Source organism: Triplophysa rosa, linkage group LG16 (genome assembly GCF_024868665.1).
Source record: "Triplophysa rosa linkage group LG16, Trosa_1v2, whole genome shotgun sequence".
Classification (NCBI taxonomy): domain Eukaryota; kingdom Metazoa; phylum Chordata; class Actinopteri; order Cypriniformes; family Nemacheilidae; genus Triplophysa; species Triplophysa rosa.
This window is the reverse complement of record NC_079905.1, coordinates 20,385,208-20,411,620: the sequence shown is the minus strand read 5'-3', so window position 1 is coordinate 20,411,620 and position 26,413 is coordinate 20,385,208. Positions and strand designations below refer to the sequence as shown.

Below are 26,413 nucleotides of genomic sequence, written 5' to 3'. Positions count from 1 at the left end.
CACTGACTTGCTTCACCACAGAATGTGAGCAACACATTCATCGTGATTTCTGGGTTCGGTAGGCCCGCATCATTGGCTTAGTCAGACTAATATTGAGTCAGATGTTGAGAATAATTAAAGGTTAGACATTTTGTTAAATGACACAGTCTTATTTGGGTTTGTGCAACAGCTCTTAATTCTAAAAGTTAAATGCATAAAGACATCATTTCTTTAGACCCAAATAGAGGCTTTGTGGGATAGAGATTGGGTTTTGTAGCCATCTCATTAGTAAGAGTTTACTGTCTGAATGTACCACAAGAACCAATTCTAAATCAAAAGGCAAAGCGCAAAAAAACATTTAATCTATGGGTATTTCTACGAGACATGCTTGAAAAGCTGGCTAGAGGGACAGATCTTTAATTGAGACGATACATGAAGAAACTCTCAAAAACCTGCTTCACACTGACCTCTGCTGTTGGTCTTTAACATTTTTATGGGAACTAGATTTATACATCTTTAAAAGAAAATGTGAAAGATGCCTGTTGGACAAAACTTGTAGTTTTTATCTTTTGCTTATATGAGGTTGTTCCTTCAATGCTATTCTTTTTTCTGCCTGTCCACCATGTAAAACAATTACTGTTTAAGTGCTCCTCAGAGTGGGATAGGGGATAGTTCAACTTCTGACATTATTTACTCACTCTCATATAATCCCAAACCTGTATGATTTACGTTCTTCCAGAGAACACAAAAGACCACTGGTAACCAAACAACACGGGAACCCTTGACCTTTATTATCAACATTTTTTTTGTTCTTACCTGTGAAAACCAGGCTCATCATGTAATTATATGAGCATCAGAGATCATGATTTCAACCATTAATTTCACTATGATTTCGATGTGGCTTTGCTATGGTCTTACTCAGTCAATATGAAAGATATTAAGGTTAGATTTGGAACAGAACTATCTATTTGAATGCAACTTTTATGTTTGCATTTAATAAAAGTGTGTACTTTCAGACATCTAGAACCAACCCAATCCAGACCAGTCCTATTCTCATTTCACTACTGTTTAATATGGATTAAAACATGTAAAGCAAGAATCCGACATACAATCAGGAGTGCAGACGTAATTGAGACATGGTTCTTTACTCAAGCACTCAAAAAGTCATTTTTTAAGACAAAGACAATCATTTTTGCATGTTTTAAAAGTTTAGGGGATTTTTTTACATCATTTTAATGCATTGTTCAGAATCTTCATGTTGTAATATACAAATCTGTTTCAGCCATAACATTGATTACAAGTTCTTATACAACACATTTACAGCTATATAATCAACATATATTTGACTTATATAATAAAACGATGGGTTAACACCACAGAATAGGCAGACCGTATTGAAACTGAAGTTCAGAGATATTTGCGATTGAGCATTAGGTGTCATTGCTGCATCATACTTGCAACTCTACTACTGGACTGGTTATACACAGCGTCAACATCATGTTATCAGGTTGAAAATGTCATGCTTTTGCAGCTCATCTAAGCATTCTGTCCTTAACTCCCAGGAGTGTGGTTTTCAGTAGAGACATCTAAATCTCGCCAAAGCCAAAATTATATTACAAGTTGTAGAAAAAAACCTTTAAGCTATCAAAGTGCCATTTTACACCTTATCCTGCAATAACAAACCTGTCAAAATGAAACAACCTGCTTTGACTTGGACATGTAAGGTAGTGTTAGTGCTAGAAATATCACAAGAATCAAAATAAAGCCTTAAAGTACGGAATTCCTTTTCCCACTACATTTGCAAGCTCATCCTCCTTCATTATCAATTAAAGGTCCAGAGAGGATAGGGAATGTTCCATTCGGTTTACTCACTTTACATTGCAACTAACCCTGCAAACATCCACAGAAAAATCTGCAGGTGTTGCTACTGACCTCCCTCTCCATATGGATGGCACTGGGTTTGGGAGCGAGAAAAAGAAAACAAAGATATAAATAATGAAAAAAAGAGAGGTAAGGTAGAGGAAGGAAATTCACGAGGAGGAGACTCGCCAGATGATAATGCCAATGATGAGCAGCACTAGGGAAAGGACCACTGCCAGGATGCACATCTTCTTACGGGACTTTTGCTACAGTGGAATGAAGAACAGAAAATATTGGGTCCTTATTAAATTGCAGGATTATTATGTAGTGTTTAGTATCTGACAGAAATTTTTCATTGTTCTAATAATAGCCAATAATACACTTTATATGAGGAGAAACATAAGACACTTGATCAAAATCAGATGATTTTCAACTGACAGGATTTGAGGGAATTATAGGAGCTTTCAGATTCTCAATGCACCTTAGAGTTGGCAGTATGTTGGCTTTAGAAACAGCAAATGACTTCAGAATCAGAAATAAATATTTTTCTAGTGTTTTGGTTCTGCTGTGGGATGCTGGTATGCACGCTCTGCTGTGTGTGTGTTTGGTAAAGTTGTCACCTGGTAGAGAGCTGCTCTCTGAAGCTGCTCCGCTCCTCTTTCCACATGCACCTCTGCACTCTCCACGTTAGCCTCTATGCTGTCTGCAATTACAACCATTTACAAGCCTTCAGAAGAACATTAATCAGTGAAAAGTTTACTGAACATAGGCATAAGCGCTTCTAAACCCGGCAAACCTCAAACTAAAGCCCTACATACACTTTTACTATTGCGACTCTTTCTTGTCTTCTCAAAGGTTTTACTGCATTATGAACCAGTGGCGCGTCAAAACTACTTCACCCAGGCACACGCACTTCACTGATTTTAAACAGGAGTGATAGTTTTGCCTCAGCTCACTTAAAATGAAGAAAACTTTACAAGTATTAACAGCTTTGAATAGTGACCCGAGTTCAAAGAATGCAATAACATGCTCTCTTTATGCACAGCCACAACTCTTAACACGTGCACACTGACCTTACCGAGAGCCACAGTCAAGCTGATTTATTTGTGCTGATTATGATGTGCTGGACTATAATATATATATTTTTAACACAACAGACATCTAGCAAATATTGATAACACAAAGTTTTTCATTTGGGTGTTGATTTTAATTTTCTCAGAAATCGTGTACTCCACCTTTGGGGGAAACTGGAAGGGCAGCAAAAAATGTGAATAAACAAACCGTAAACAAAGCTATGCTTGTCTACCATTTTCACACCAAAGTCACTCACTGTTGGGCTTTGTATAGTCTCAACATTTTAGTCATGAGACCTTTTTATATTAATCAAATATAAATTGAAAATGTGAGCACCGACTAGTAAAAACGTTGTGGAACACACTGCAAAAACCAAACTATCTGACGCTTAAAGACGACCAGGTGTTAGGCGACGACCAACAGACGCTTGGTGTGTCCAGACTCCAGGCCCTTGAGTTCAATCAATGTTTGTTAACTTACAGACAGTAAACGTATGTTTACTTACCTATCATTTCACCTTGATCATGAATCATTACAGCAAGATCCTTAAAAATCTGATTGACATCCAAAATATCAGACTGCAAAGACACAACAGAGAAATTTAGACACGGAACAAATACATCTTATACATCACTTATGCATCAAAGTCAATTTACTGAAATATTTTACACATGGTACTAACATTCATCTCGGGTGATCCAATTACAAGTTGTCAGACGAGACAGATCACCTGACATGCATCTTAAAGTTGTAAATGATTTTCTTTGAAATGATCCAGTACAAGACAAACTCTAAACATGCTTCCCATGAAGGAAAAGGCTGAAGCTAACCTCAAGTTGTTGAATGGCAGTTTCTCTTTCTTTTATGAGCTCTAGGTCTTCCTCTGTTATGGCTGCATCTTCAGTTTGTATGGTGGTCTTACCCCAATCATCATTACTGCACAAACACATAAACAGAATGTTTTAGTTTGGTGGTCCATTACAACTCAAAGCACAAAATTAAAAGTCAAATCTTACAAACAGGTAATATGCAATATGCGGAACATACTTATCAAAGGACACCAGCTGCTCATCATGACCCCCGTCTTCAGCCTGTAGTAAAATCACAAAACAATAAACTGCGAGCGACATCAGGAAAGCTGTTCTGAGAGTCATTTTATCGCAGTTTGATGAAACAACTGGAAGACATTTTTCCATTGGAGTAACGTGCAACCAATAAAATCTTCCAGAATACCATAAAGAAGTTTAAGTAGATGGGATGCTTATTTAATTCATGTTGACTTTACCATTATTTTCCCCCGCCAGAAAGAGTCTTTACATTTTCATTAAAGGATATAAAAACTGGTAAAACGTGCACAATAACACCAGAGGAATTTATTCATGGGTAGATAAAGCTAAGGTTACTTCCTCATCTTCCTTAGACAATAAACCCCCCTCCTATGCTAAAACACCTGTTTTTAGTATACATTTGCTTTACAGATGCTTCCACTTCTCTTTCATTGTCTCTTGGGTAAACTAGTTTCTTGACAACGTGAAGCTCTGAGCACCAAACTATTCAAAGAACAATCGTGCATGTTTTAGAAAAATAAATATTTATTTTTTTCTTATAGAAAGGAGAAGTGACACTTGCGTCTAAAAGCATCTTAACATCCTGGAGGGCTTAACATGTATGTAGGACCAATGCAGAAGTGCAACAACTTCTTTATTTACAAGTTAAGCACCCTGACTAATTCCTTAAATTTCTAAAACATTAAATACCAGCTGCTCTACGAGGTAAGGATGCCACCTATGTAAATAGCAGACAGTGGGAGTTTGAAACGGAGTGATTTTGCCGCAAGTTAGTGAGAGAATAATATACATAAATGTCTCTTACAGAGAGGCGGGATCCTGCTCGAGCTCTGGCCACCGATTCTTTCTCCTTCTCTGCAGCTCGACGTTGCACTGCCTGGAAGTTGTTTAGCGCAGCTGAGAAGTCGTTCATCAGCCGGTCCTTCTGGATTTTTTGCTGCCTCTGTTTAAAGAACAAATTAAACCATTTATTGTTTTATACAATTAGAAAACACTACTTACAAGAACTCGTCCTCTAAACTTTGTATTTTTTTATTTGTTTCTGTTAAACTATTAATACTGTTACTGTAACTCAATTGGTAGGGCATTGTGTTAGCAGTGCAAAATGGTTTGAATCGCTGATAAAATGTATACCGTGAATGTACTGTTTCGGATAAAAGTGTCTGTCAAAGCATGTATGTAAATTTTAATTTCCTTATTCTTTATTTAAACATTTCGCTAGAGGTTAGAAAGTGAGATCAGAGGTGTGGTTATTCTGTAAATAAGGACTTCAAAACTTCAAACATACACCACACGTAAAAAGGTTTGGACTGATATTATAGTTCTCGTATTCTTTTTTTTTGATCCAAAGGCTTAACAAATATAAATTTGTGCTTCATTTTATTGAAATAAAAGTAGTTGGAGTGGACAGTGAAGAAAAGTAGCCAAAAGGTGCCTAGTATACATCTCAGTGTGCCCCTCAAGAAGTTGGTTAAGGGAATGAGCAGAGCTGTAAGGTGGCTACTAGGAAGAGGCCACAAACAATAGTCTGGCCACTTCATAATTTCTGTTATTTTATTGCTTTTTATGTTGTTTTTTTAGGTGAAAGATATTGATAAAACAAGTAGTATTACTGGGAATATAACATAAGCAGAATGACTCCTTAAATGAGGACAAACTAAAAACAGCCCGTGCAAAACTGTCTAATAACTTGTTGACACTCATAAATGTGCTGATAGCCTGCACATGTAGACACGCACCTGTTCGGACAGGGAGACAGGGAGAGAGAGAGAGCCCAGATCTTTCAGGTGTTTGTTAGTCTCTTTGGCCAGCTGGTTTGTGTAGTGTTGCACCTGCTGACTGTAAACAAATCAGACATATTTAGAATATAAGAGCACATGGCAAGAAATGCACAGCCAAAAATAAACCAAGAGCACTCACAGCCTCTCCCGCAGGTCACTTGTGTCTTGTTTGGTTCCCAGTTGGTTGACCATGCTCTTGATTTGAGCCGCTAATGCAGAAAATGCACAGTTAGAACAATCGATATAAAGTTCAGAACTCTGGTCTCTCACTTGAGATGAATTAACAGAATATTGTGTGTGAATCTCACAAAGAAATACATATAAGGTCAGTTCACAAAGGACATATCGCTGATGTGTTCAAGAACATCTGGTTAAATGTAACAGAGAGGAACAGAACACAACTGTTGAAACAATTTTAAGTTGAAGCGTACTTGGACTTCTATGACAACACTCATTATGTGTCCTGTAGGCTCATGTTCAATTACATAATTACAAAAAAATTCTCTATTATATATTATATATTAAAAACCTCTTAAATTGATAGAAAAACATGGCTTAATCACTGCTGTGTTTCTGAAACCTTGTACAGTATCTCCATATTTTGTGACTTTTTATTTGTAGCCATAAATCATTATTATAAGTCACCCTGTTTGTCACTTGGTATTGCAAATATCTAATCAATAAAAAGTATTAAAAAGTGCTTGTTAACTTTGACAACACAGTATTTAATCATTTTAAAAGTACATGTTTTATTTCATGTCCTGAAAAACAGAGAATCGGGACATCCGAGGTTTCAGAAGGAAAGCAACGATATATTATTCACTAGATTTTATAATATTCTAATTCTCCACAATTGACACACTTCAAAGCATAGTTTTACATCATTGTATTATTTTATACATACATCACCTCAAAATCATCCAGTACAGCCTGTGCTGTCAAACTAATATACTGGCATTACAATTATACATAGTAGCATCTTGAAATTCACTCAATTTAACCTGCATGTAGATTGTTAAAATGCAGATTTATATAAATATTTACAGCCCACTGAATCCCATTAGCTAAAACATTCTATTCCAAGTAATAGTAATGAAGAGCACAGGGCCAAACTTACTGTTCTGTGTGATCTTCTGAATGTTGGAGCTGCATGTCTGGATGAGGCTGCTGAAGTCTTTTGGGGCGACACGCTGCTCTGTTCTTCCATACGACATGACTGCTGGATATTCCAGTGGCCCTGAATGGATGTCTCAGGAGAAATAGCAGGGGAACTAGAGCAGGAAATATGTCAGTGCCTGAAAATGCTGATGACAGAGAAACATTGTTTCAGAACACAAAAAATAAACTGAGTTGATGTTTAGGTATGCATTGATTGATGGGACTGATCAATTCCAACAATAATATTCATTACTTGCTCACTTATTTGAACGTTCGTCATTAAACTAAATCACAGACTTGATCATGTTTTAAATTAGCAAAGTTCAAAACACTATACTAGCTAGTTTTGATCATCAAATAATTTTCATTGATCACGGATTTTATACTTTTAAAGTAAGCAATGAAAACTGCAATAGTCTTTTCTTCCCTACTGTGATGTACATCTGACTGAAGTGGCTTCTGAAATGAGAAAAGGGGAGGGTCTTGATTTTGTCTTTCGGGAATTGAAATTGGATTGGATTGTTGCAAACTTGAGCATTAAACCAGCAAAACAGTTCCACCCTCACACTGATGAAGAGATAAAACGTTGTTGGAGGGAAGGGTTAATGTTTGTGATTGAAGATTATGAGGGCACATAAATTAAGTCATTGATAGTAAACACTGCAATATTCTATAAATAAAGTATTGACAATTTTGATTTCATTCTGATTTCAACATTATAAGAGAGAGGCACAAAGTAAGATAAAACACAACATTCAACCTTCAGAGGTTATTTTTGCTATCAAATATTTTTATTATAAAACGGATAGTTCCAGTATGTTATATAATTCAGTGTCTTCACACAGTCAATTTGTTGTATCAGCCTTTTAAATGCTATGGTTTTAAATTGATCAAAAATTGGCATCAGCAACCAATGAATGCACCTGTAGTAATACACAATAGCTCATTGCGCTGCCTTGTGTATTTGACTTTCAAGTATCAAAAGTAGTATTCAGTCACCTTAAACCTGCACAGTGCTGATTAGATAACAAGATAAAACGCATGAACTCAATCACAGTAACGTTACTAATGTACGTATCATACAACTCAACAACACAATGTGGCAACAAACTGCTTACTCACGTCACAATGTAAATATAACTACTCTTACAGCCATATCACACTGACACAGTGTAGTTAAACTTGCATTGACAGTAAATAACTAAACACTAGTGTGGTTATTTTGGTCAGAAGAGTGTTTTATGTAAGAGCAGATTACGATCGTATGTTATATACATGGGCAAATAATATTATACAAGTAACGTTAATATAATTGTTAGTGAATCTGGGAATCAGGACATTGGTTTAGTTTTGTTTACAAGTAAACACATAACACTGACAAATATAAACACTCAACACTGACAAAGATAAACACTCATTGTCATTTCAAGAACAACTGATTTCAGATCAGTCAAATCAAACATAATTTAAAAGTAAAACGCCACTATGGAATGATGTTACATGACAATTTCGCTATTTGTTTCATTTTTAATCAAACCCATGATTAAACCCAAAATACCAAAAAATAATTGACACGAACCACGAAAACCCGTTAAACTGCAAAACAACAGAACCACTAGCATAAAATAATCCATCAAGGAGTCATATTCTGTGATCACGCGCTCACAACAAACATTCGCTTTGGTTTCTATTCTGCAAATAGAATAATTCAGTCGTTGTGAAGTATCTGTTAATTTTGATAAATAAGCATAATACCTTACTTCAGATCGGGGCCGCTCCTCACTCGGGACTTCCGTTATAATGCACTTTGTCCTTCCGGTAATGGGCAGCGCCCTGGCGGCCACGTGACAAAACGCTAGCGTTGGTGTTTCGAGTCAGATCCGTGGGCGTGGCTCGTCTAACTGTTAGAATTGGCTAGAATCTAACTTTGGCGATACCCTTACCCTACCCACTCCCTAAACCTAACCATGTAGTAGAGTAACTAACCTATGGTTATTGAACGTGCCAAAAAACACGCCTGCGTGACGTCGTCTGACTCGAAACACTAAGATTTGTGAGAGTCATAAGAGGCTAGTTCGACTTGATCTGACAAGTGGATGACATCAAAGTACCGCGAGAGCGATTCGAAAAACCATAAAAAGTTTGCTTTCGAATCGCTCTCGCGGTACTTGATGTCATCCGCGTGTCGGATCTTGCGGCACCACATCAAGTCGAACAAGCCTATTGCTTGTTCGAGTTGACCCATACTAGCCTGCCACTAGGTGTGTTCGACTTGACGCGGCGCTGCGCAGATCGATCGAAATCTGAATTGAAGCAGTGCATGCAGGTTAGAAATTTTGTCCGACTTGGGCCCTGTCCCAAATGACACACTCCGGTCTTGTGGACCTCCTCTTAGTCCACACTTGGTGACGTCAGGAAGTGCAGACCTATAGGGCACTAGGCCCCCACAAGGGTACATGGGAGTGCATTTTGGGACAGACTTGAGGACATCACGCCGGAAAGAGCAAGCGGTGCTTTCTAATCACTCTCGCGGTACTTTGTTGTCATTCGCTGATCAGTCTGCGCAGCGCCGCGTGAAGTCGGCCACTTGTTGTCCCATTGTTGTTATTTGGGAGAATTGGGACAGGAGCTGACGGTTTTTGTTGTTCTGTATTTCATATGTTGATATGCCACCCGATGTTTGTAATGCATTCAATTGTCGTGACGTAAATGCAACTGCTTATGTATATGTATTTATTTGTATACACTATACTTAATGTGCATAATGGGTTCTTAATATGCATATATGTTGTTATTTAATATTTCTCTATAATACAGAAGCTGTGTTGTTCAGCTTTACAGAGTCCAGAGACAACTAGATATAAATCTACAACAAAACATGGCTTATTACCTTAAGTAAGAAAATGCACTCCATTAAAAGTTTTTATTCTTGCATAGTTGGCTTAATAGAAAATAAATAAGCAATAATACGAATAAGTAACTAATTAAAAAAAATGAATTTTATCAAAACATACATTTAAAAATGTATCTGTCATGTTGACGTATATATATTTATTTATTTATTTATCAATAGGGTAAATTACAATATGTAATAGTACAAATTGCACAATGCAAATAACCAAAACAAAAAACACATCAGTTATACATCTAAAACATTAAGAATTGTATCCAGTAGCCGAGATGTCTTAACAGCTTTGCTATTGTTGCGTAATAATATTAAAGAATCAACAAATTCTTTATATCTGTGGAAAACAATCTACATTTGGTACAATTAACAAAAATTTTGCTTTATGTATATGGTATTTTCCAAGTAGAATAAGAATTTTAAGAATATTATCTATTTCCAAAGAACCAGTATCACAATCCAAAAACAAGACCATTTTGTCAGTTATATTTGTCACTTATAAAATGTCTTAAAAATCAACAAAGAGATATGTTCAGGTATATGTCTGACATCCACGACACTCCTCCCATCCGTTCTGTGATTGGGCGTTCGCAAGGATTCCTGGGTAGGGGACTTCAGTGGAGTCTGCGTCAATGCGGCTTCGCCGAAGACCGTGTCGAGGGCACAAAGGAGGCGCTCGCGAGCAGACTTATGAGCGCTAGAAAGACAAATGGGACACCCTACGGACTCGTAGACTTGGCGAGAACGCGCAATTTAAGTCCACGAGACCGCAAGTCCACATGAAGTGCGCCATACACAAAATAACATGTTTATTATATTTGTACGAACAGAGTTTTAGCTGTTTTAAAAACATGCATTAATAAGTATTAGTTGAATTGATGGTGTTATAATAAACCCGAAACGCACGTGATCGTTGTCTAGCCAATCATGAAAAGCTATGTCGTCATCACAGCCTGGTGCAGCCGCTCCTGGGATGCTGCGCCGGTTGAGCAAACCGGCTGTTCTCGAAACGCTCTCGCGCTACTTTAATGCCCCACGTGAAAGTCACGTGGCGTCGGCGCCGTTTCAAGTCGGACAAAATTTCTAACCGGCATGCACTGCTTCAAGTCAGATTTCGATCGATCTATGCAGCGCCGCGTCAAGTCGAACACACCTATTGTCTAACCAGAATGCATTGCTGTTGTCAGGCGGCTGCAGATTCTTGTCCGCATGAAGTCGAACAAGCCTATAGGCTGACCAGTGGCGATCGGTGCCTCCTCTTAAGGGAAAGCAGGAATTCAAAATTCGTGTTCAGCGCTTCACGTGAACCTATGTGCATCACGCATCATGTCAAAATACGTGCCTGCTGCAGACGCGTCGAAAGGGTTTATGATAAAAGAGACGCTCGCGTTCAGAAAACACTGCGTTGACACTTAACTCTGATTACACATACTAAGCGAGTATCTAGCAAACGCGAGCGTCTCTTTTATCAAAAACCATTTCGACGCGTCTGCAGCAGGCACGTATTTTGACATGACGGGCTAAATGCATGTTTTGCTGAGCTTCGCATTACTGCTTCCCCTGAAGAGGAGTCACGGATCGCCACTGAGGCTGACAGCCTACGGCTATTCGACTTGATGATGCGGATGCGGTTCTGCTCAGACGGATCGGAGTGTGACAACACAGTACCGCGAGAGACAGTCGAGAGCCGACAGCTCCTTGCTTTTGAATCGCTCTCGCGGTACTGTGATGTCACACTCCGATCGGTCTGAGCCTGACGTATGACAAAGTACCACAACAGAGTATACTAAAATGTAACTTTAGCAAACAAATAGAAAATTCACCAAAAATGCTATTGTGAATAAAGAGAAAGTTGTGAATGAAAAAAAAATCCGCTTTTGGAAACTTTATTTAAAATAGAAATAAACAGCTCATATATTTTTATAGGCTATCATAGGGTATACTTCGAACTCAAGAGGTGGATGAGATAACAAAATTTACTAAAGGTTAATGCCTATCTTCAATCGCAATTTGTTAAAGAAATGTAATAATAATTTTGAACAATTTAAAACAAATAAAGTTATATTTCTACCCAGTTCATTTGCAAAAAAGACAGAACCTGCTGTTTGAACCTAAACCTCAATTTACCTTTACTGTGTGCTTCATACAACACAAGAGAAAATATACTTAAAAAAACATAATTGTTTTATCCACTTAAACAGCACTATAACAAATAACTAATATTACTGCTGCATTCTTTAACTTGTGTTTTAATATTTGTGTATTAGTTACCCTGCACATTCAATTACTTTAAGAATACGTTGCAATAGGCAATAAACAAATACTACATGAAAACAAATGTATGTCTTCACTAGTTAATCTCCTCGTAATGGTAAATTGGCTCAGGTAGGTAACACATAACACTACACGGGACCCCGTCCCACGACTCAGGAGGCTGGAAAAAGCATCCGATCAAAGCACTGTAAAATTCTTCACTCTGCTCCATAAATCTCTGATTTACCTCTGTCACATTGAGTTCAGAGTCTGGATCTGAAACACAGAGAAACAACATGCAGTTGTCACAGTAAAGTAAGACAACTTAGTGGAATTCAAAATAATATAATAGAGAACTATATGAGAATGGGAACCCCTTTCATCTAATGTAAACACGCTTGCACTCTAGGTCATCATCTTCCATTTCTCCATAATCCTGTATTTGATCATTTCAAATAAAAAAATGTATACAGTTTTTATTAGATCTTGACACTTAATAATGAGGAATACACATTTATGCCAACTGATAAAAGAACACGTGTTAATTTCACATTTACCTGTGGGATGTACTGAGAGTAGTTGTAATCATAGCTCCAATGATGTAGAATGGTCAGGGTACTGTGCATAACAACACTGGTTCAGATATAAGTTATGGCTGATGTAGCTTCCTGCATGATACTTCCAATTTTGACTTTCTGTTGATTCTTTCTTTTTTCTAGCGTAGAAAAGGATAAGATACATTCGTTTTGTGATAAGCGCCTTGCTTAATTACACAATTCTAACATGAATGTTTAAGACATACACGATGAACTGAAAAGAGACATTTGACCTAAACACTGGCAGTGACAATGCGTTGTTTTTTCTCAAATCAAGTTATATTATGCATACTTTTGATGTACACAAAGTAATGCTATACTCACTTTTCAGACAGTTTGTCAAAAGCCGTTTTAGTATCCAGAAAAAGAAAAACAAACCACTCTGATGTAACACCCTCAACACATAATTTACTCACAGTTTGTTTGTTGCCAGACTCAGGCGTAATGTTTTTTTCCCAAGTCCAATAGCACCCTGGAGTTCCGCCAAGGCCCGCCTCTGATCTCTTTCACTCTCAAAGCTCACAAACCCACAGCACCTAGGAACAACACCTTTTTAAAAAAGGGAAATGTATGAAAATGAAGGGCCATGTGCAAGAGCTCAGTAATCAGATCTCACTTTGAGTAGCCATTGTTGTACAGAACGATCTTCCCACTGCAGCAGGATGAAAAACGATAATGAAAGAACTCGTACAACATGCCGTCATCCACGTCTGGTGTGAGATCCGATACAAATAGGCAGAAAGTAGAACTGCAGAAGCAGCAATGAGATAGCGATAAGAACATTTCAAAGGCACGTTGATAGATTGCTCATGGCACAGAATCTTATGTTTTGCTGCTCATCGTCAATTTTATGTAATGTTAATAAAATGCTATTTTCTACACAGCAAAAATTTTGGCATCCCAACATGCATTTACATTCAGGATGGTCTTAAGACGGTTTCACATGGTAAAACACGGTTTTCACAGACACCTGATAAATGATGTTTTAAATGTAATAGAACACAACTAAGAAGGTTTTGTTATGTTACCATGAAACTTTACCCCAAAGTAATCTATAATGGTTGTATGACACTGCTGGGGTTTGAAAACGGTATTAGTTCACCCAAAAAAGTATATCTGTCAGTATATTCACCCTCATGCCATTTTAAACTTGTATATGACTTTCTTCTGTGGAACACAAAAGAATATTATGTTTCAGAAATGTGTGACCATTCAATGGAAGTCAATAGGGGCCAATGTTGTTTGGTTACAAGCATTCTTTACACAGGTTTAACATTACATGAGGATGAGTAAATGATTAAAGGTTTTTAAGTGTAAGGCTGCTACAGTATACTGAATTCCGTGAGTTGCATCAGATTTTACGTATAATTCTTTTGTTCTAAGTAAGAAGTCATGATATAAACCCATTTGGAAAATCCTTGAGACACATACAGCTCAATCTTTGAAAAGCTGTGTACTCACAACACTACTTTCAACCACTTGCGTGACCTATTCTATTTACACAGTAGCTAGTCCAATCCAAGTGAAACAAAAGGGAAAAAATAAAGCGAAATACAGAGATACAGAGAAAAATACAAATGTAAAAAAAAAACATTTTTCTCATCGGTTTTCTCCATGTCTCCCATAAGTGGCGCGACTCAACTTGAACCTTTTAGGCTGTAAAGATCACAAAAATTTGTATTCATTAAGATTATATATGAATTTAATCACATTCTTACTATGAATGTGGTGCATGAAGTGTGTGGTAAATAATTACAGGAGTGGCTCCAGGTAAAGGTTTTCCATTCACTTTGCGAAGGCATCTCTCTACTGAAGTCTCATCCACCAGCTCCACAAAACCATAACTTGCAGCTTCTCTAGAGAGATGATCATCATTCCCATCATTCTGACACAGATCCAAAGGTCCTAGTATATGTACAAATAAAGTAAAACGTGTTGATTGTTTGTGTCTTTCACTTACGTTGCCCATCCAGAGGCTGTTCATTGTACTATCACGTGGATGAAATCGAAATATTTTTATAGTAAGTTTCAATCCGGTCTTTATTCATCTTTTGAAGGAACAGACAGGTTGTAGATTCAAACACGTTTCAGTGTTTATAGTTGAAATATGCTGTCCAACAGCGCCGTCATGAGGTAATAATCAGCAGTGTTTACTGTGAATGGCCTCTGTTGAAGGGGGATAGCGTTGAAGAAATAAACTTTTAGGAATTGTTATATGGGGCATTTTTAAATAATAAAAAATTGTATTATTTTTTTAAACTTGAATAATCTTCCAACATAATTCAATGCATTTAATCCATTTTTAAAGGCCCAATTAGCTCACAACAAATTAACCAGAAGATGCATGTAGCTATGCACATTTGGCAGTAGCCTAATATAAAAACTAAACAGTTGAACGAGATGGGTAATTGCTACATATTATGAAGATATCAAAATGTCAATTAAAGGTATCAATATTTTATTAAACTTAAACTTAAATTACTGTAGCCTATATGACAGAATTTTCATTTTTGGGTGGAGTATCCCTTTAAATAATTGAACCTGTAAAAATGCTGTTTGGAAAATAACAAAACCTTGACACAAAAAAGCAATTTGCTCAGACTGAAATCTTGACCTTGCTGGCTTTCATAATATTTGCAACTGCTGTAAACATTTATTGTTAAATTAATATTTATTAAATAATTGAAAAAATGTATGTAAAATATAATATAAACAAACAAATTGTTGCAATAAATTCTGTTACAGCATTATGGTTACAAGTACTAAATTATAAAGTAATAAATTATATATAAAACGACATTTATAACATCATTTTTCATAAAACACTACACATTTTACATTTCAATGTTACTTTTAATAAGACATGTGTTTAAGAGCCATTCTAATGGTGTGTTACAGCCAGCGCCGGTGAGAGTCCAGAAGTGAAAGTGGGTATAGATAATTAACTACAGCTCCCTCATTAGGTGTCTAAATCCTGTATGTCTTATATGTGCAAAGATAAAGATGTCGAGTACCACAGTATCAGGCCCTGCATTTAAAACACTTGTTCAGAAGTACCAGTGCACTTATATCTCTCTGAAGACATTTAATGAAAATTCAAAATGAACAGAGGTTTTTATGGTATAAATTAGAAACAGTGTAAAACAATCAAGCATCTAGACGTATAATTTGAAATATAAAATTTTACTATCAAGCATCATGGGTTCTTCTGACAATTTCGTAATGAAAATTTGTGCAGGGCTAGATAATATGCTAAAATATATTCATAGAATGATGGAATACAACAGAATATTTTACATTTAACATTGATTTACAGTATAAACCTCATACTCAGATTAATCATGATAATGTCACTAATACCGTTTACTCTTTTATTAATGTACATAAGTTAAATTCATTTTGCATTTTTATTTGACCCATACATCACAATTTCAGCATCTTCTTGGAAGACAACAGCACTTCTTTTCCTAATTGTTGTTCTTTTATTTTTGGCCTAAAAGGGCATTGGTCCAAAAGCAAAGCAGTACAGCACAAAGAGACAACAAGAACCATTACAAATAATCATGAAAGAGTAAGATTCACAATCATTTTAACAACCAGCTGTCTGTGTCAGATCCCAGTCTTGAACTTAACCAACAATGGCATTTACTGAAAATCTGACACTGAAGTTAGATGACTTTAAGACTGGCAGCAGCAAACATTACAGATGCTTGATCAAATCAATAAACAAGACGCCTTGATTAAAAATTATAGATTGTGCCAAGTACATAAATAAAGTACCAATATGATCAACACAATGTGTCACAGGATAATTGCTTAAAATGTCAATGCTACTATCTCCAAATAAGATGCTAGATGCTTGGTGGAATTGTGTACATGTCAACATTTCCTTGTGGAGTAATACAGCTACTGCAGAGATGATGAACTCTACCGTTGTGGCAGAAGAACTGAGCTCATCATATACCCTAGGAAAGTTTACATTGTTATCCGTACAAACACCAACATTTAGTGCATTACAAGAAAAAAGTACTGTGGTATAACTGCATACTGAAAATGAAGCCTAACTGGGACCGTTTAGAGGCATGATTTTTGCGCCAATTAAGCAGCCCCCGGGTATATTTTGTTATACAAAACAATAAACATTTTTTTCCAATTTAGCATTATAATAATTAGCAAAAAAAAAACTAAATATGGATACATGGTAATGAGAAATGGAGGGGGTGAGGGGCTGGATTGCCATGAAAATTATGTCACAATGAAGAAACAATGCGATACTGGTCATAAATTAGGCATCATTTTCTTTCTATACTTTTATTTTTTTCCTTTTGATTCTAGGGTGAATATGACATGGATTTGTAGAATCTAGTTTTGTTCTAATCAGAGAATAGGGGCATATGCCCATATGAAAAACACATTTGCACAGATATTTATTGGCACAGTTCAATGGAACAGAACACTTTTTGATTCTTTAAGTTGGGAATGTTAAATGGAAATCTGTTTCAAGCAGCACACCTGTGGCTTAAACACTGTTGAACGAAACAATACAATGCAACTGATTCACGTTATATTGAAAATTATGGGCTGGTGTTTTAAAGGTACCAACACACAACCAATCTCAGCTCACGGATTATTAACCATCTTCAAATGATTCATCAGTACTAAAGTAAAGAATGTGAAGGCCATCAAAACATTTCTTTTGGTCCTGGACAGAAAACGGTCCTTGTATTTCTTGGACTGCGAATTAGTTCAATCTGGTTGTGGCCCAGATTAGTTGACCTAATTACATCCAAGTGCTCAGATCCAAACAAGATTAAGACAAATTAGTGGCATTTATGCATCTAAGAGAACAGGAGAGAGCAAAAAACAGGATAATCAATACAAAAGCACAAAGGGAAATGTGTGTGACCGCTGAGGGTAAACAGAGTGGGTATGTGCTTCTCAGTTGATTGTGTTTGGCATGTGGCATGGCATCGATACATAGGAAGGTGGGTACCACCAGCGGAGCAGAGGGCGTCAGGTAGGCCTCTCTTCGGTAATGTGTACATTGCGCAGGGAAAGGAAGAAGGTGTTGGATGCTACCGGGTTTGGCTCTCATTCAATCTTCAGAAACTTTTCCACTGTGTCTTCCTCCACTGCCTCAGAAAACATTTCATAGTTCTACAAGAAGAGGAAGCAAACATACAAACACACGTTTCGTTTTAGTAATATTATCTATGCAGTTCAGAGAGCAAGTTGGTAAATGTAGATTTCTTACTGAATAAGATTCTTGGCACATGACACAATTTTTTGTGTAAATCGTTCGTAAAGTCGTTCTTACGTACATTTTCAGATTCATGAAAATGTTCATTTTTCAAAATGTTAGTTGGTACGAAAGAAATGTACAGCTGCTCCCTATCACGTGTAAATGGTGTGTAAAACACTCAAATTTTTTTGATGCACTATGTATCATAATGATATTTCACGAGTTTCTTGTTCCATTTATTACTCTTTAACTTTGTGTAAAACGCAGAGCTCAACACTGTCCCTTTTCACACAGCCATCCAATCACAGTGGAAGAGAGGAGGGACAAACACTACATTGACCAACCATCATACTTGTACAACACAACAATGGAGAAGTTAATATGATTGGTTACTGCATTTTTATATGCAGTAATATTCTTCAAAACAAGATACTAGTAACATGTAACGGCCGTGGATATTTCAAATCACAGCAACCAACGCGTCTATGGAAAAATGCGCAGTGTATGGAGTTTAAATGGACCCAAAACTCACGCGCATGGAATCCGCAAACGCGCATAATAACCACGCGCGGAAAGATGCTCCGCGAGGGCGCATTTAAACTGCGCGAGCGAGCAGAACAGTATCCGCAAGCGGAAAATTATCCTCGCGCGGGCGCATTTCTGCTCCGCGAGCAAAAACTCAGTCCGCGAGCAGAGGCTTTGACGAGCGCGCGCGCGATTTTCTCTATGCTCTCGCAACTGCTCAACACTTGCTCGCTCGTTGAGTTGACTTCTGAGACTTTGGAGGCGGGACAACGAATGTTAAAGGTTACCAATCAAATGTCTCCGCTCATTTGATTGGTAACTTTTAACATGCACTCACCTACATGCAGTCACCTACAGATTACATGTCTTACTACCGAATGATTAGTGTATTACCTTGCCTTAGCTATGTGTTAGTGTTTTAACAAGTGACATTTTGATTTCTTACATCTGTCACCAAAAATTATGCTATATAATATAGCAGTTAAACTTACATGTCATGTATGACCTATTTAAAACATATTATAATAATATAATTAAATGTCTCCTGTAGTCATTAAATTTGAGTTATCTAATATCTGTTTACTGGCATAGCCCGTTTTAATATTTTCAAAACAAATAAAGCAAAACAAATAAATTATTTAAATTAAATTTTAGAGAGTACATCATATTGTAATTTATAATAACTTGTGCTTTGAGTTATACTGTTGTAGCCATTTATTAATTCTCATTTTATAACAATTTCATGAAAATTATTAACAATACAAAAGCAATTATGAATACACATACCAAACTAATTATTTCTAACTTCCTGTCAAGATGCCAAATATGTAAATCCAAAGCCAAGGGCATACATAACACTGTAACCCAAGTTTAAAAACGGAAAAAAGTATTGTGTTATGCCAAATTAAGACGTCTGTACAACGGGTAAGATACATGTCGGACTGTAGGTGAGTGCATGTTAAAAGTGACCAATCAAAGGATCGGAGAAGTCTGCCATTGTCCCCGCCTCCAAAGTCTCAGAAGTCAACTCAACGAGAGAGCAAGTGTTGAGCAGTTGAGAGAGCATACAGAGAATCGCGCGCGCGCTCGTCAAAGCCTCTGCTCGCGGACTGAGTTTTTGCTCACGGAGCAGAAATGCGCCCGCGCGAGGATTCTTTTCAGCTTGCGGATACTGTTGTGCTCGCTCACGGAGTTTAAATGCGCCCTCGCGGAGCAGCTTTCTGCGCGTGGTTATCATTATGCGCGTTTGCATCGCACCTGCGCGCGCGGATTCCATGCGCGTGAGTTTTGGGTCCATTTAAACTCCATACAGTGCCTCCAAAGCATTCTCAAGCGCCACCAGCTGGTCATTTAAAAACGCTTTGGTAGACACAGTTTAATTTATTATTAGGCATATAGCCTATTAGTCTCTTATGCATTTATACAATACAAGGTAGCCAAACCTGAGAATGGAGTCCAGAGGATTCTACAGCATTCATAGATACATAATTTCTGTAGCAGTAATTCAGAGGCGGGGATTATGCTAATTGTGAATGAGCATGCATGCGCGCCCTGTTTTCGAGTGATTGGAATTCATTAACATACAAACATTTTACTATAAAATCTGACGTTTACGAAGTATTTGTGAATCCGAAGGAAAGTTTTCGGGAACTCCTTTTTCACGCAAATTTCTCGGAATTTACTCATATATTTACGAATGTTTCATGAATGAGCCCATTGTGTTTAAGACATCATTTAAATTTAAAACAACACCAGTAGAAGGAACATATTAAAGGTACAGTTAATTCAAAACAAGGTACTGTTTTCCACTACAATGAAAGTGAATGGGGAAGCTGTTAAAGAGTTCTTCATACAACATATGTGTAAGGCTTCTGAAGTCCTCATGGTTTTACGTAAGGAACAGACCAAATCATTCAGATTCAAATGGCATCTTGATGCAGTACCAGGTATTATGTTTTTGACAAAAAATGGCACCCCAACATGTCTATATATACAGAACAAAGAATAACATTTAAAAGTGCAAGAACTTCAGCAAAAAAACTTTGTTTGTTTCCCACACAATTGTATTGTTACTAATTCTAATTAAGACACAGCACAGATACATAGGCTGCGTCCAAAAGCTTAGGCAGCTGACTTGTTGCCTTAATGCCTAATTTTATGCAATGACTTTGGAGGCAGCTTTAGCGCACAAAGGCAGCTCAGAGAGATGAATTCGGACAGGCTTCATAGGCAGCGCAACAGAATTATATTTGAAATAGAAAGCGTATTTGCACCAACCAGTGACATATTTGGAAACTACAATACTAATTTCTTGCTACAAATGCAAACAAAAGTTATTGAAAATTTAACTTAAATTTGATGCATTCCTGCCTTGGAATACAGCCTCCGAAGGCAGCATTTTAGAGCTTTCGGCTGCAGCAAGAGATAATTTTATGCTTTTGGATCGGTATATGCTGTACTGTTTCATAAGGTGGGTAACCATCTACTGTATAATAGGAAAAACATGAATTGCTGGAAATTTCTGTCAATGGCAGAGAAATGACACACAATTCAGTCAATGATGGGGAAAGAGTTAAAGTAAACCCCCCCCAAAAACCCTCCTGCCAGTCCTTACCCCACAGTACTGGTCTTCATTGAATATCTGAGGCGGGATTGCAGTGGGGTTACCCGATTTACTCCTCATCTCATCCCGAACTGCACCTCCCACTGCGATGTCAATCAATTCATACCGGATGCTCTTACTGTCCAGAATACGGATCACCTCAGCCTGCTGAGACTTGACCTGAGAAACAAAACTTTAAAGTCAATGATCTTGCAAAAGAAGTTGCAAAAGAAATTTCACATTTTCCAGTCTGGTATTCACATAAAATAATACAAATTACTGCGCTCAACCTTTGGTTTTGGGTGTGTAGATTGATCAGTAACATCACTTTCAGATAATGGATCCGTACTCGCTATATCTTCTTAAAGGGGTGGTGCAACGGTGTGTCATGCATTCTGACTTCTTTACAATGTTAAACGTGCTGTCTTCTCATCCTTAACATGGTCAACTTGTCAAAAAACGAGTTGGGCGTATTACGTAGTACTTCTGTGCTCGACACACTCCCCCAGCGATCGTACAGGTTTCAGAAAGTTTTTTTCGAACATATAAAACTGTTGCATAACAATTTTTCTTAGTCCCTTATTGGACCATTCTCCTGGAAAAGCAAGTGGCACGCCCACGCGGCAGCAAGGAGAGCAGGAGAAGGAGCATGCACAGACATCACTTTCACTCGTGTGCAGGAGAGAGAGAGAGAGCATACGTTCACGAAGTTCAGGTGTTTGTTTGTTCACTGCATTTGGGTGATGAATGTTATATAAAAGGTGGAAATAATGCTGGATTTGGAGATCGTTTGAAACTAATATATGGAGCCGTCTCAGTGTTAAAAGATGCCGGACATGAACCGTATGCGGTGAGTGAAACTGATGTCTATGTTTTGTTGGCAATGGTTGCGCACGTGCTTTAGTTCAGCTTACCCCTCCCCCCGCATGCGCCGTATGCTTTCGGAAATAATCGTACAGCTGTAACTATCTTTTATAAATGTGATCAAACTAAATACTCTTTGAAGATACGAAGTATGCAATACTACTCTATAGGTACTCAAGATTAATATGAGATTGGCAGAAACCGCGTGTGTTAGGGCCGCTTTAATAAATTGTAGTTTATTTTTCATTTGCAGCAGAGCAATCAACAAACAGAGGTTGCGGCAACAAGCCGATGCTGATATGATCAGCGAGGTTACACAAAAATACTGCACACAGTTTCCACTGATGCTTTACACACTGAACCTACTACTACTATTACTAGTTGTAAAATCATAAAGGATCAGTGTGAAGTTTTTTTTGAGAATCTATTGACAGAAATGCAATATAATATACATAACTATGTGTTCAGAGATGTATATATACCTTACATAATGAAATGTTTTTCTGAGCTATTTCTATCTACATACAGCGTGGGTCCCCTTGCATGGAATGTTGTCGCCATGTTGTTTTTACAGTAGCCCTAAACAGACGAACTGCTCCACAGAACGTGTTTCGTAAATAGGTCAGGCTTGTTCGACTTGATACGGCGACGCAAGATCCGACAGGCGGATGACATCAAAGTACCGCGAGAGCGATTCGAAAAACCATCGCTCTCGCGGTACTTTGTTGTCATCCGCCTGTCGGATCTTGCGGCGCTGCGTCAAGTCGAACAAGCCTAAAATCTCATTCGGGAAAGAAGCAAAAACGTGACGACATCTTAATCCTCTCCCAGCTTCCGTAGTGCTCAGAAATGGGGGGAGGGGTGCAGTGAATCGCAACTTCACCGCTAGATGCTACCGCTAAAATTACACAACAGTCCTTTAAATTCTCCACCACTACAATTATGATTAGAAAGCATTTCAAAGGGCAGTAGTAGTGACAATACAAAGTTACCATTTTTACTTCCTAATAAGGCAATGTCAAAACACTGAGGAGGAAGTTAACTTTCCTTAACCAAATGTTTTAATATAGATAACACAAATGGTCCTTGTTTTTTTATTTTATCAACCAAATCAAACATTACATTAATGTGGACCAATTGAAATGTGTACTTTGACTTTTAAAATCCAGTCTGACTATACCATGCTGAGTTGATGATTAACAATGAAACACTGTCTGGAAAGTATTCTATTTCTCACTTCAGCAGAAAGTGTGCTTTGGTCACCTGTACCTTTACATTTAAGTAATATTAAAGGTTCATATATAACCAAAGACAGGCTACTCACATTAACATTTTTCGATAACAAATTAATTTGATTAATCTTTATAACTGTTACGTACTAACTACAATATCTACAAAATGTCCAGAAAAGTCTGTTGTACGTCAAGGCGAATGCTTTTTATTAAAAACAGATGCGCAATACAGTATTTACGTGTGCTCAACTGCGCCTAGTAGAAATGACCACCGTATGACATCGAAGTTCTGCGAGCAGCATACTGTTAGCGCTTAACTTACTTGATTAAGTAGGAAGTAACATACAGACTACCGCTCTCGCGGTACACTGATGTCATGATATAACGATCGGTCTGCCGTCTGCGCATCGATAGCTACTGTTCCCATCTCCTCATTGGCCATTACGACGTGTACTCGTTTTAGATCAAAATTAAATAAATCAAGTTTTGGTCACGCTTCCCTTAAACCAAGCGCGCATGCCTAAACATGCTGTATTTAGTCTTCCACACATCGTTAGCATGAAAGTAATTACAGAGGAAAAAATTAACGGAGTAACTTAAATGCCACAAGACAACATGACTTCCGCTATCAATGCGATGCGAGTTTGTTTCCTCTCTGCAGCTCATTTATGACAATATCTCTGCAAATCATGACTACAGTTGCATCTTCAAGTTGACTAAAATATGTAAGATGCTAAAACAACATCATACCTATGCATTCTTATTTCGCTGCTACGCTTAAATCTGGTAAAATGTGATATTAGGAGAGCATGGGTGTGTCCTCAAATCTAATCCTCCATTTCACTACTATATAAGCATGCATTGTTCAACTGCCAGGCTTAAATTCTGAGTTGACATGGCAACATGTTTATACTCACCTCCCTTGATGCAGTAACGGTGGTGTAATACAGTTTGATGCCCATGGTGGAGGATCTTAATGTGTCTACGTGGATATGAATGCGAGCAGTTCCCTGTTCTCTTGTTCCTGCAGTCGCTAGTTCCGCCACTGAGACCCGCTATTCTTTCATTTAAAGAGACAGTAACTTGTTTTTGCATAAGGTTGCTTACTATATTTGGTTAATAAGTACTTGCTCACTAATGTTAAATAAATGATAAAAATGTTAAAAGAAATAGTGTATGTAAAAAAGAAAAGATACATAAGGATAAAAAACTCCTGAAATACATCCAACATTTCAATCAGAATAGTAAGTCATCATATATAAATGATTCATAATTATATTACAAAACAATCATAATAAGTCAATACATGGTCATCATACAGTAAATTACTTTTTTTAATTACTTAAAACATTTTAAGAGCATAAAAGAAAGTTTGTGCCTCTTTGATCTGTTCATGAGTTGTATATTTGCTATAGTATGTGGATGATGTGTCTGCAGACAGGAATTAATGCAAAGAAGTGAATAAATTTTCCTTAATTGTGAATTCCTAAATTTCACCCAGTGAAGGGAGAGAAGCAGATGGATTACCAGTTTTCTTGCAGAAATGTTTTGGCAAATCAGGGATTGGTCAAATAAAAGTTAGATAAATCTTTTTACAAAACTAAGGTAATAGATCCTTGGCTGTGCCATAATTGAAAGCATATTGATATGGGTATTTCATGACAAATCAGATGAAATCTGCAACCCAAGAAGCCGAAAAATGTAAAATATTCTAAAAGTACAACCAGAAAGTACCAGTTCATCAATTAACATTAAGTTGCTCTTGTGCTACTACTAAACTACAAAGTATTTAACTTGTTTTATAAACAACGGCAAAAAATGAACAATATTTAAAACTAGTGGTATGCACACTAGAGACAATTGTAAGATTGAATAACTGTGAAATTTTTGCTCAGATCAAAAAGTACAGATAAACATCTAAAAATGTGGATGTGGGTCAGTAAGCTCCAAGAATTTAAAATGATACTCGATCGGTAAATTAAATATGTGACATAATGAAGTCATGTGACAACAATGTAGCACACCACTGTTATACAAATAACAATATAAAACATGATTGAAGTGTTCTTTTTAAAATATGACACAAACTCCCAATGTAGTTTCACAATACAAATGCCTAAAGTAACAATTATAAATGGGGAAGGTCGTTTACTTTTTCAGATAAGGTTCATCTGTGTGTTGGCAGTTGTGAAGGCCAATCCGAACGTACCTCTACAATGCTGAATCGGAAAGGAAACTGCCAAAAATGTGTTTCCTGTTATTTCGCTCATATGGTACATTCAAGATCTGCCTGTTTTCCATCACTTTTCTGGAACACTCTATATTTGTTTATATTATGCATAATGACATACAATTTTACCATAAGGCCAGACATAAGGAAACATGTAACCTGACATAAAGCTAACACATGAGGGCAGTACAACATCTCTTAACTGTGTGCCACTTTATTGATAAGAATGTTCTGTCAGAACTTTAACAATATGTATTAATATATATTATATTATAAACAGCTATGTATTGAAATTACCTTCACGTGTGTAAATCATCTTTTTAAGGAATTTAGAGTTTTCTCATAAAAGTGTTTTTATGTTATCTGCTTTATAATGTTTATAAAATAATGTATTTATATATTTTTTTAAATAATTGTACATAAGTGAGGAACCTGTGGTGCTTCATCTTTTTCTGTGAGTAGCACATCATTGAATATCGACTAAAAGAGTGATAGAACATACTAAGACATACTAGTCGTTTATAGCATATACAGTATCTCACAGATGTGAGTACACCCCTCACAATTTTGTAAATATTTTATTATATGTTTTCATGTGACAACACTGAAGAAATGACACTTTGTAAAGTAGTGAGTGTACAGCTTGTATAACAGTGTAAATTTGGTGTCCCCTCAAAATAACTCAACACACAGCCATTAATGTCTAAACCGCTGGCAACAAAGTGAGTACACCCTTAAATGAAAATGCTCAAATTGGGCCCAATTAGCCATTTTCCCTCCCCGGTGTCATGTGATTCGTTAGTGTTACAAGGTCTCAGCCGTGAATGGGGAGCAGGTGTGTTAAATTTGGTGTTATCGCTCTCACTCTCTCATACTGGTCACTGGAAGTTCAACATGGCACCTCATGGGAAAGAACTCTCTTAGGATCTGAAAAAAAGAATTGTTGCTCTACATAAAGATGGCCTAGGCTATAAGAAGATTGCCAAGACCCTGAAACTGAGCTGCAGCATGGTGGCCAAGACCATACAGCGGTTTAACAGGACAG

The 26,413-nt window shown here is 37.2% G+C and overlaps 3 protein-coding genes across 4 annotated transcripts; all 3 read right to left on the bottom strand.

Moving 5' to 3' along the window:
* Positions 1 to 1,168: 1,168 nt before the first annotated feature.
* stx12 (syntaxin 12) lies at positions 1,169 to 8,980 on the bottom strand. Of its 2 annotated transcripts, none has more exons than XM_057355412.1 (10): positions 8,675 to 8,980; positions 6,879 to 7,065; positions 5,901 to 5,970; positions 5,720 to 5,819; positions 4,786 to 4,923; positions 3,961 to 4,004; positions 3,744 to 3,849; positions 3,419 to 3,491; positions 2,460 to 2,542; positions 1,169 to 2,105 (listed from the first exon to the last, which is right to left on the bottom strand). In XM_057355412.1, the coding sequence occupies exons 2-10, from the start codon at positions 6,973 to 6,975 to the stop codon at positions 2,010 to 2,012; spliced, it is 807 nt and encodes a 268-aa protein (XP_057211395.1). In that variant the 5' UTR covers positions 6,976 to 7,065; positions 8,675 to 8,980; the 3' UTR covers positions 1,169 to 2,009. The 2 variants fall into 2 exon arrangements, with proteins under 2 accessions (XP_057211395.1, XP_057211396.1); XM_057355413.1 differs by having other exon boundaries at positions 8,680 to 8,979.
* Positions 8,981 to 11,331: 2,351 nt separating this feature from the next.
* trnau1apa (tRNA selenocysteine 1 associated protein 1a) lies at positions 11,332 to 14,657 on the bottom strand. Its single transcript, XM_057355690.1, has 7 exons — positions 14,634 to 14,657; positions 14,430 to 14,558; positions 14,281 to 14,329; positions 13,290 to 13,425; positions 13,090 to 13,209; positions 12,665 to 12,792; positions 11,332 to 12,401 (listed from the first exon to the last, which is right to left on the bottom strand). The coding sequence occupies exons 1-7, from the start codon at positions 14,655 to 14,657 to the stop codon at positions 12,175 to 12,177; spliced, it is 813 nt and encodes a 270-aa protein (XP_057211673.1). The 3' UTR covers positions 11,332 to 12,174.
* A 1,404-nt stretch (positions 14,658 to 16,061) lies between these two features.
* sh3bgrl3 (SH3 domain binding glutamate-rich protein like 3) lies at positions 16,062 to 24,192 on the bottom strand. Its single transcript, XM_057355324.1, has 3 exons — positions 24,056 to 24,192; positions 21,055 to 21,222; positions 16,062 to 17,830 (listed from the first exon to the last, which is right to left on the bottom strand). Exons 1-3 carry the CDS (start codon positions 24,098 to 24,100, stop codon positions 17,765 to 17,767), a joined length of 279 nt encoding a protein of 92 aa, XP_057211307.1. The 5' UTR covers positions 24,101 to 24,192; the 3' UTR covers positions 16,062 to 17,764.
* Between the last annotated feature and the right edge of the window lie 2,221 nt (positions 24,193 to 26,413).

Excerpts from the sequence above, each read along its gene's own strand:
- trnau1apa (XM_057355690.1), bottom strand. The coding sequence starts at position 14,657 with ATGAACAGCCTCTGGATGGGCAAC. Across the intron at positions 14,559-14,633 it reads ACAGCCTCTGGATGGGCAAC|AATGATGGGAATGATGATCA; the intron begins GTAAGTGAAAGA and ends GATCTGTGTCAG. Across the intron at positions 13,210-13,289 it reads TACAACAATGGCTACTCAAA|GTGCTGTGGGTTTGTGAGCT; the intron begins GTGAGATCTGAT and ends TGTTGTTCCTAG.
- sh3bgrl3 (XM_057355324.1), bottom strand. The coding sequence starts at position 24,100 with ATGGGCATCAAACTGTATTACACCACCGTTACTGCATCAAGGGAG. Across the intron at positions 21,223-24,055 it reads CCGTTACTGCATCAAGGGAG|GTCAAGTCTCAGCAGGCTGA; the intron begins GTGAGTATAAAC and ends TTTGTTTCTCAG. Across the intron at positions 17,831-21,054 it reads ATGAAGACCAGTACTGTGGG|AACTATGAAATGTTTTCTGA; the intron begins GTAAGGACTGGC and ends CTCTTCTTGTAG.
- stx12 (XM_057355412.1), bottom strand. The coding sequence starts at position 6,975 with ATGTCGTATGGAAGAACAGAGCAGCGTGTCGCCCCAAAAGACTTCAGC. Across the intron at positions 4,005-4,785 it reads GAGCAGGATCCCGCCTCTCT|GCTGAAGACGGGGGTCATGA; the intron begins GTAAGAGACATT and ends ATTTTACTACAG. Across the intron at positions 2,106-2,459 it reads AGAGAGCAGCTCTCTACCAG|CAAAAGTCCCGTAAGAAGAT; the intron begins GTGACAACTTTA and ends ATTCCACTGTAG.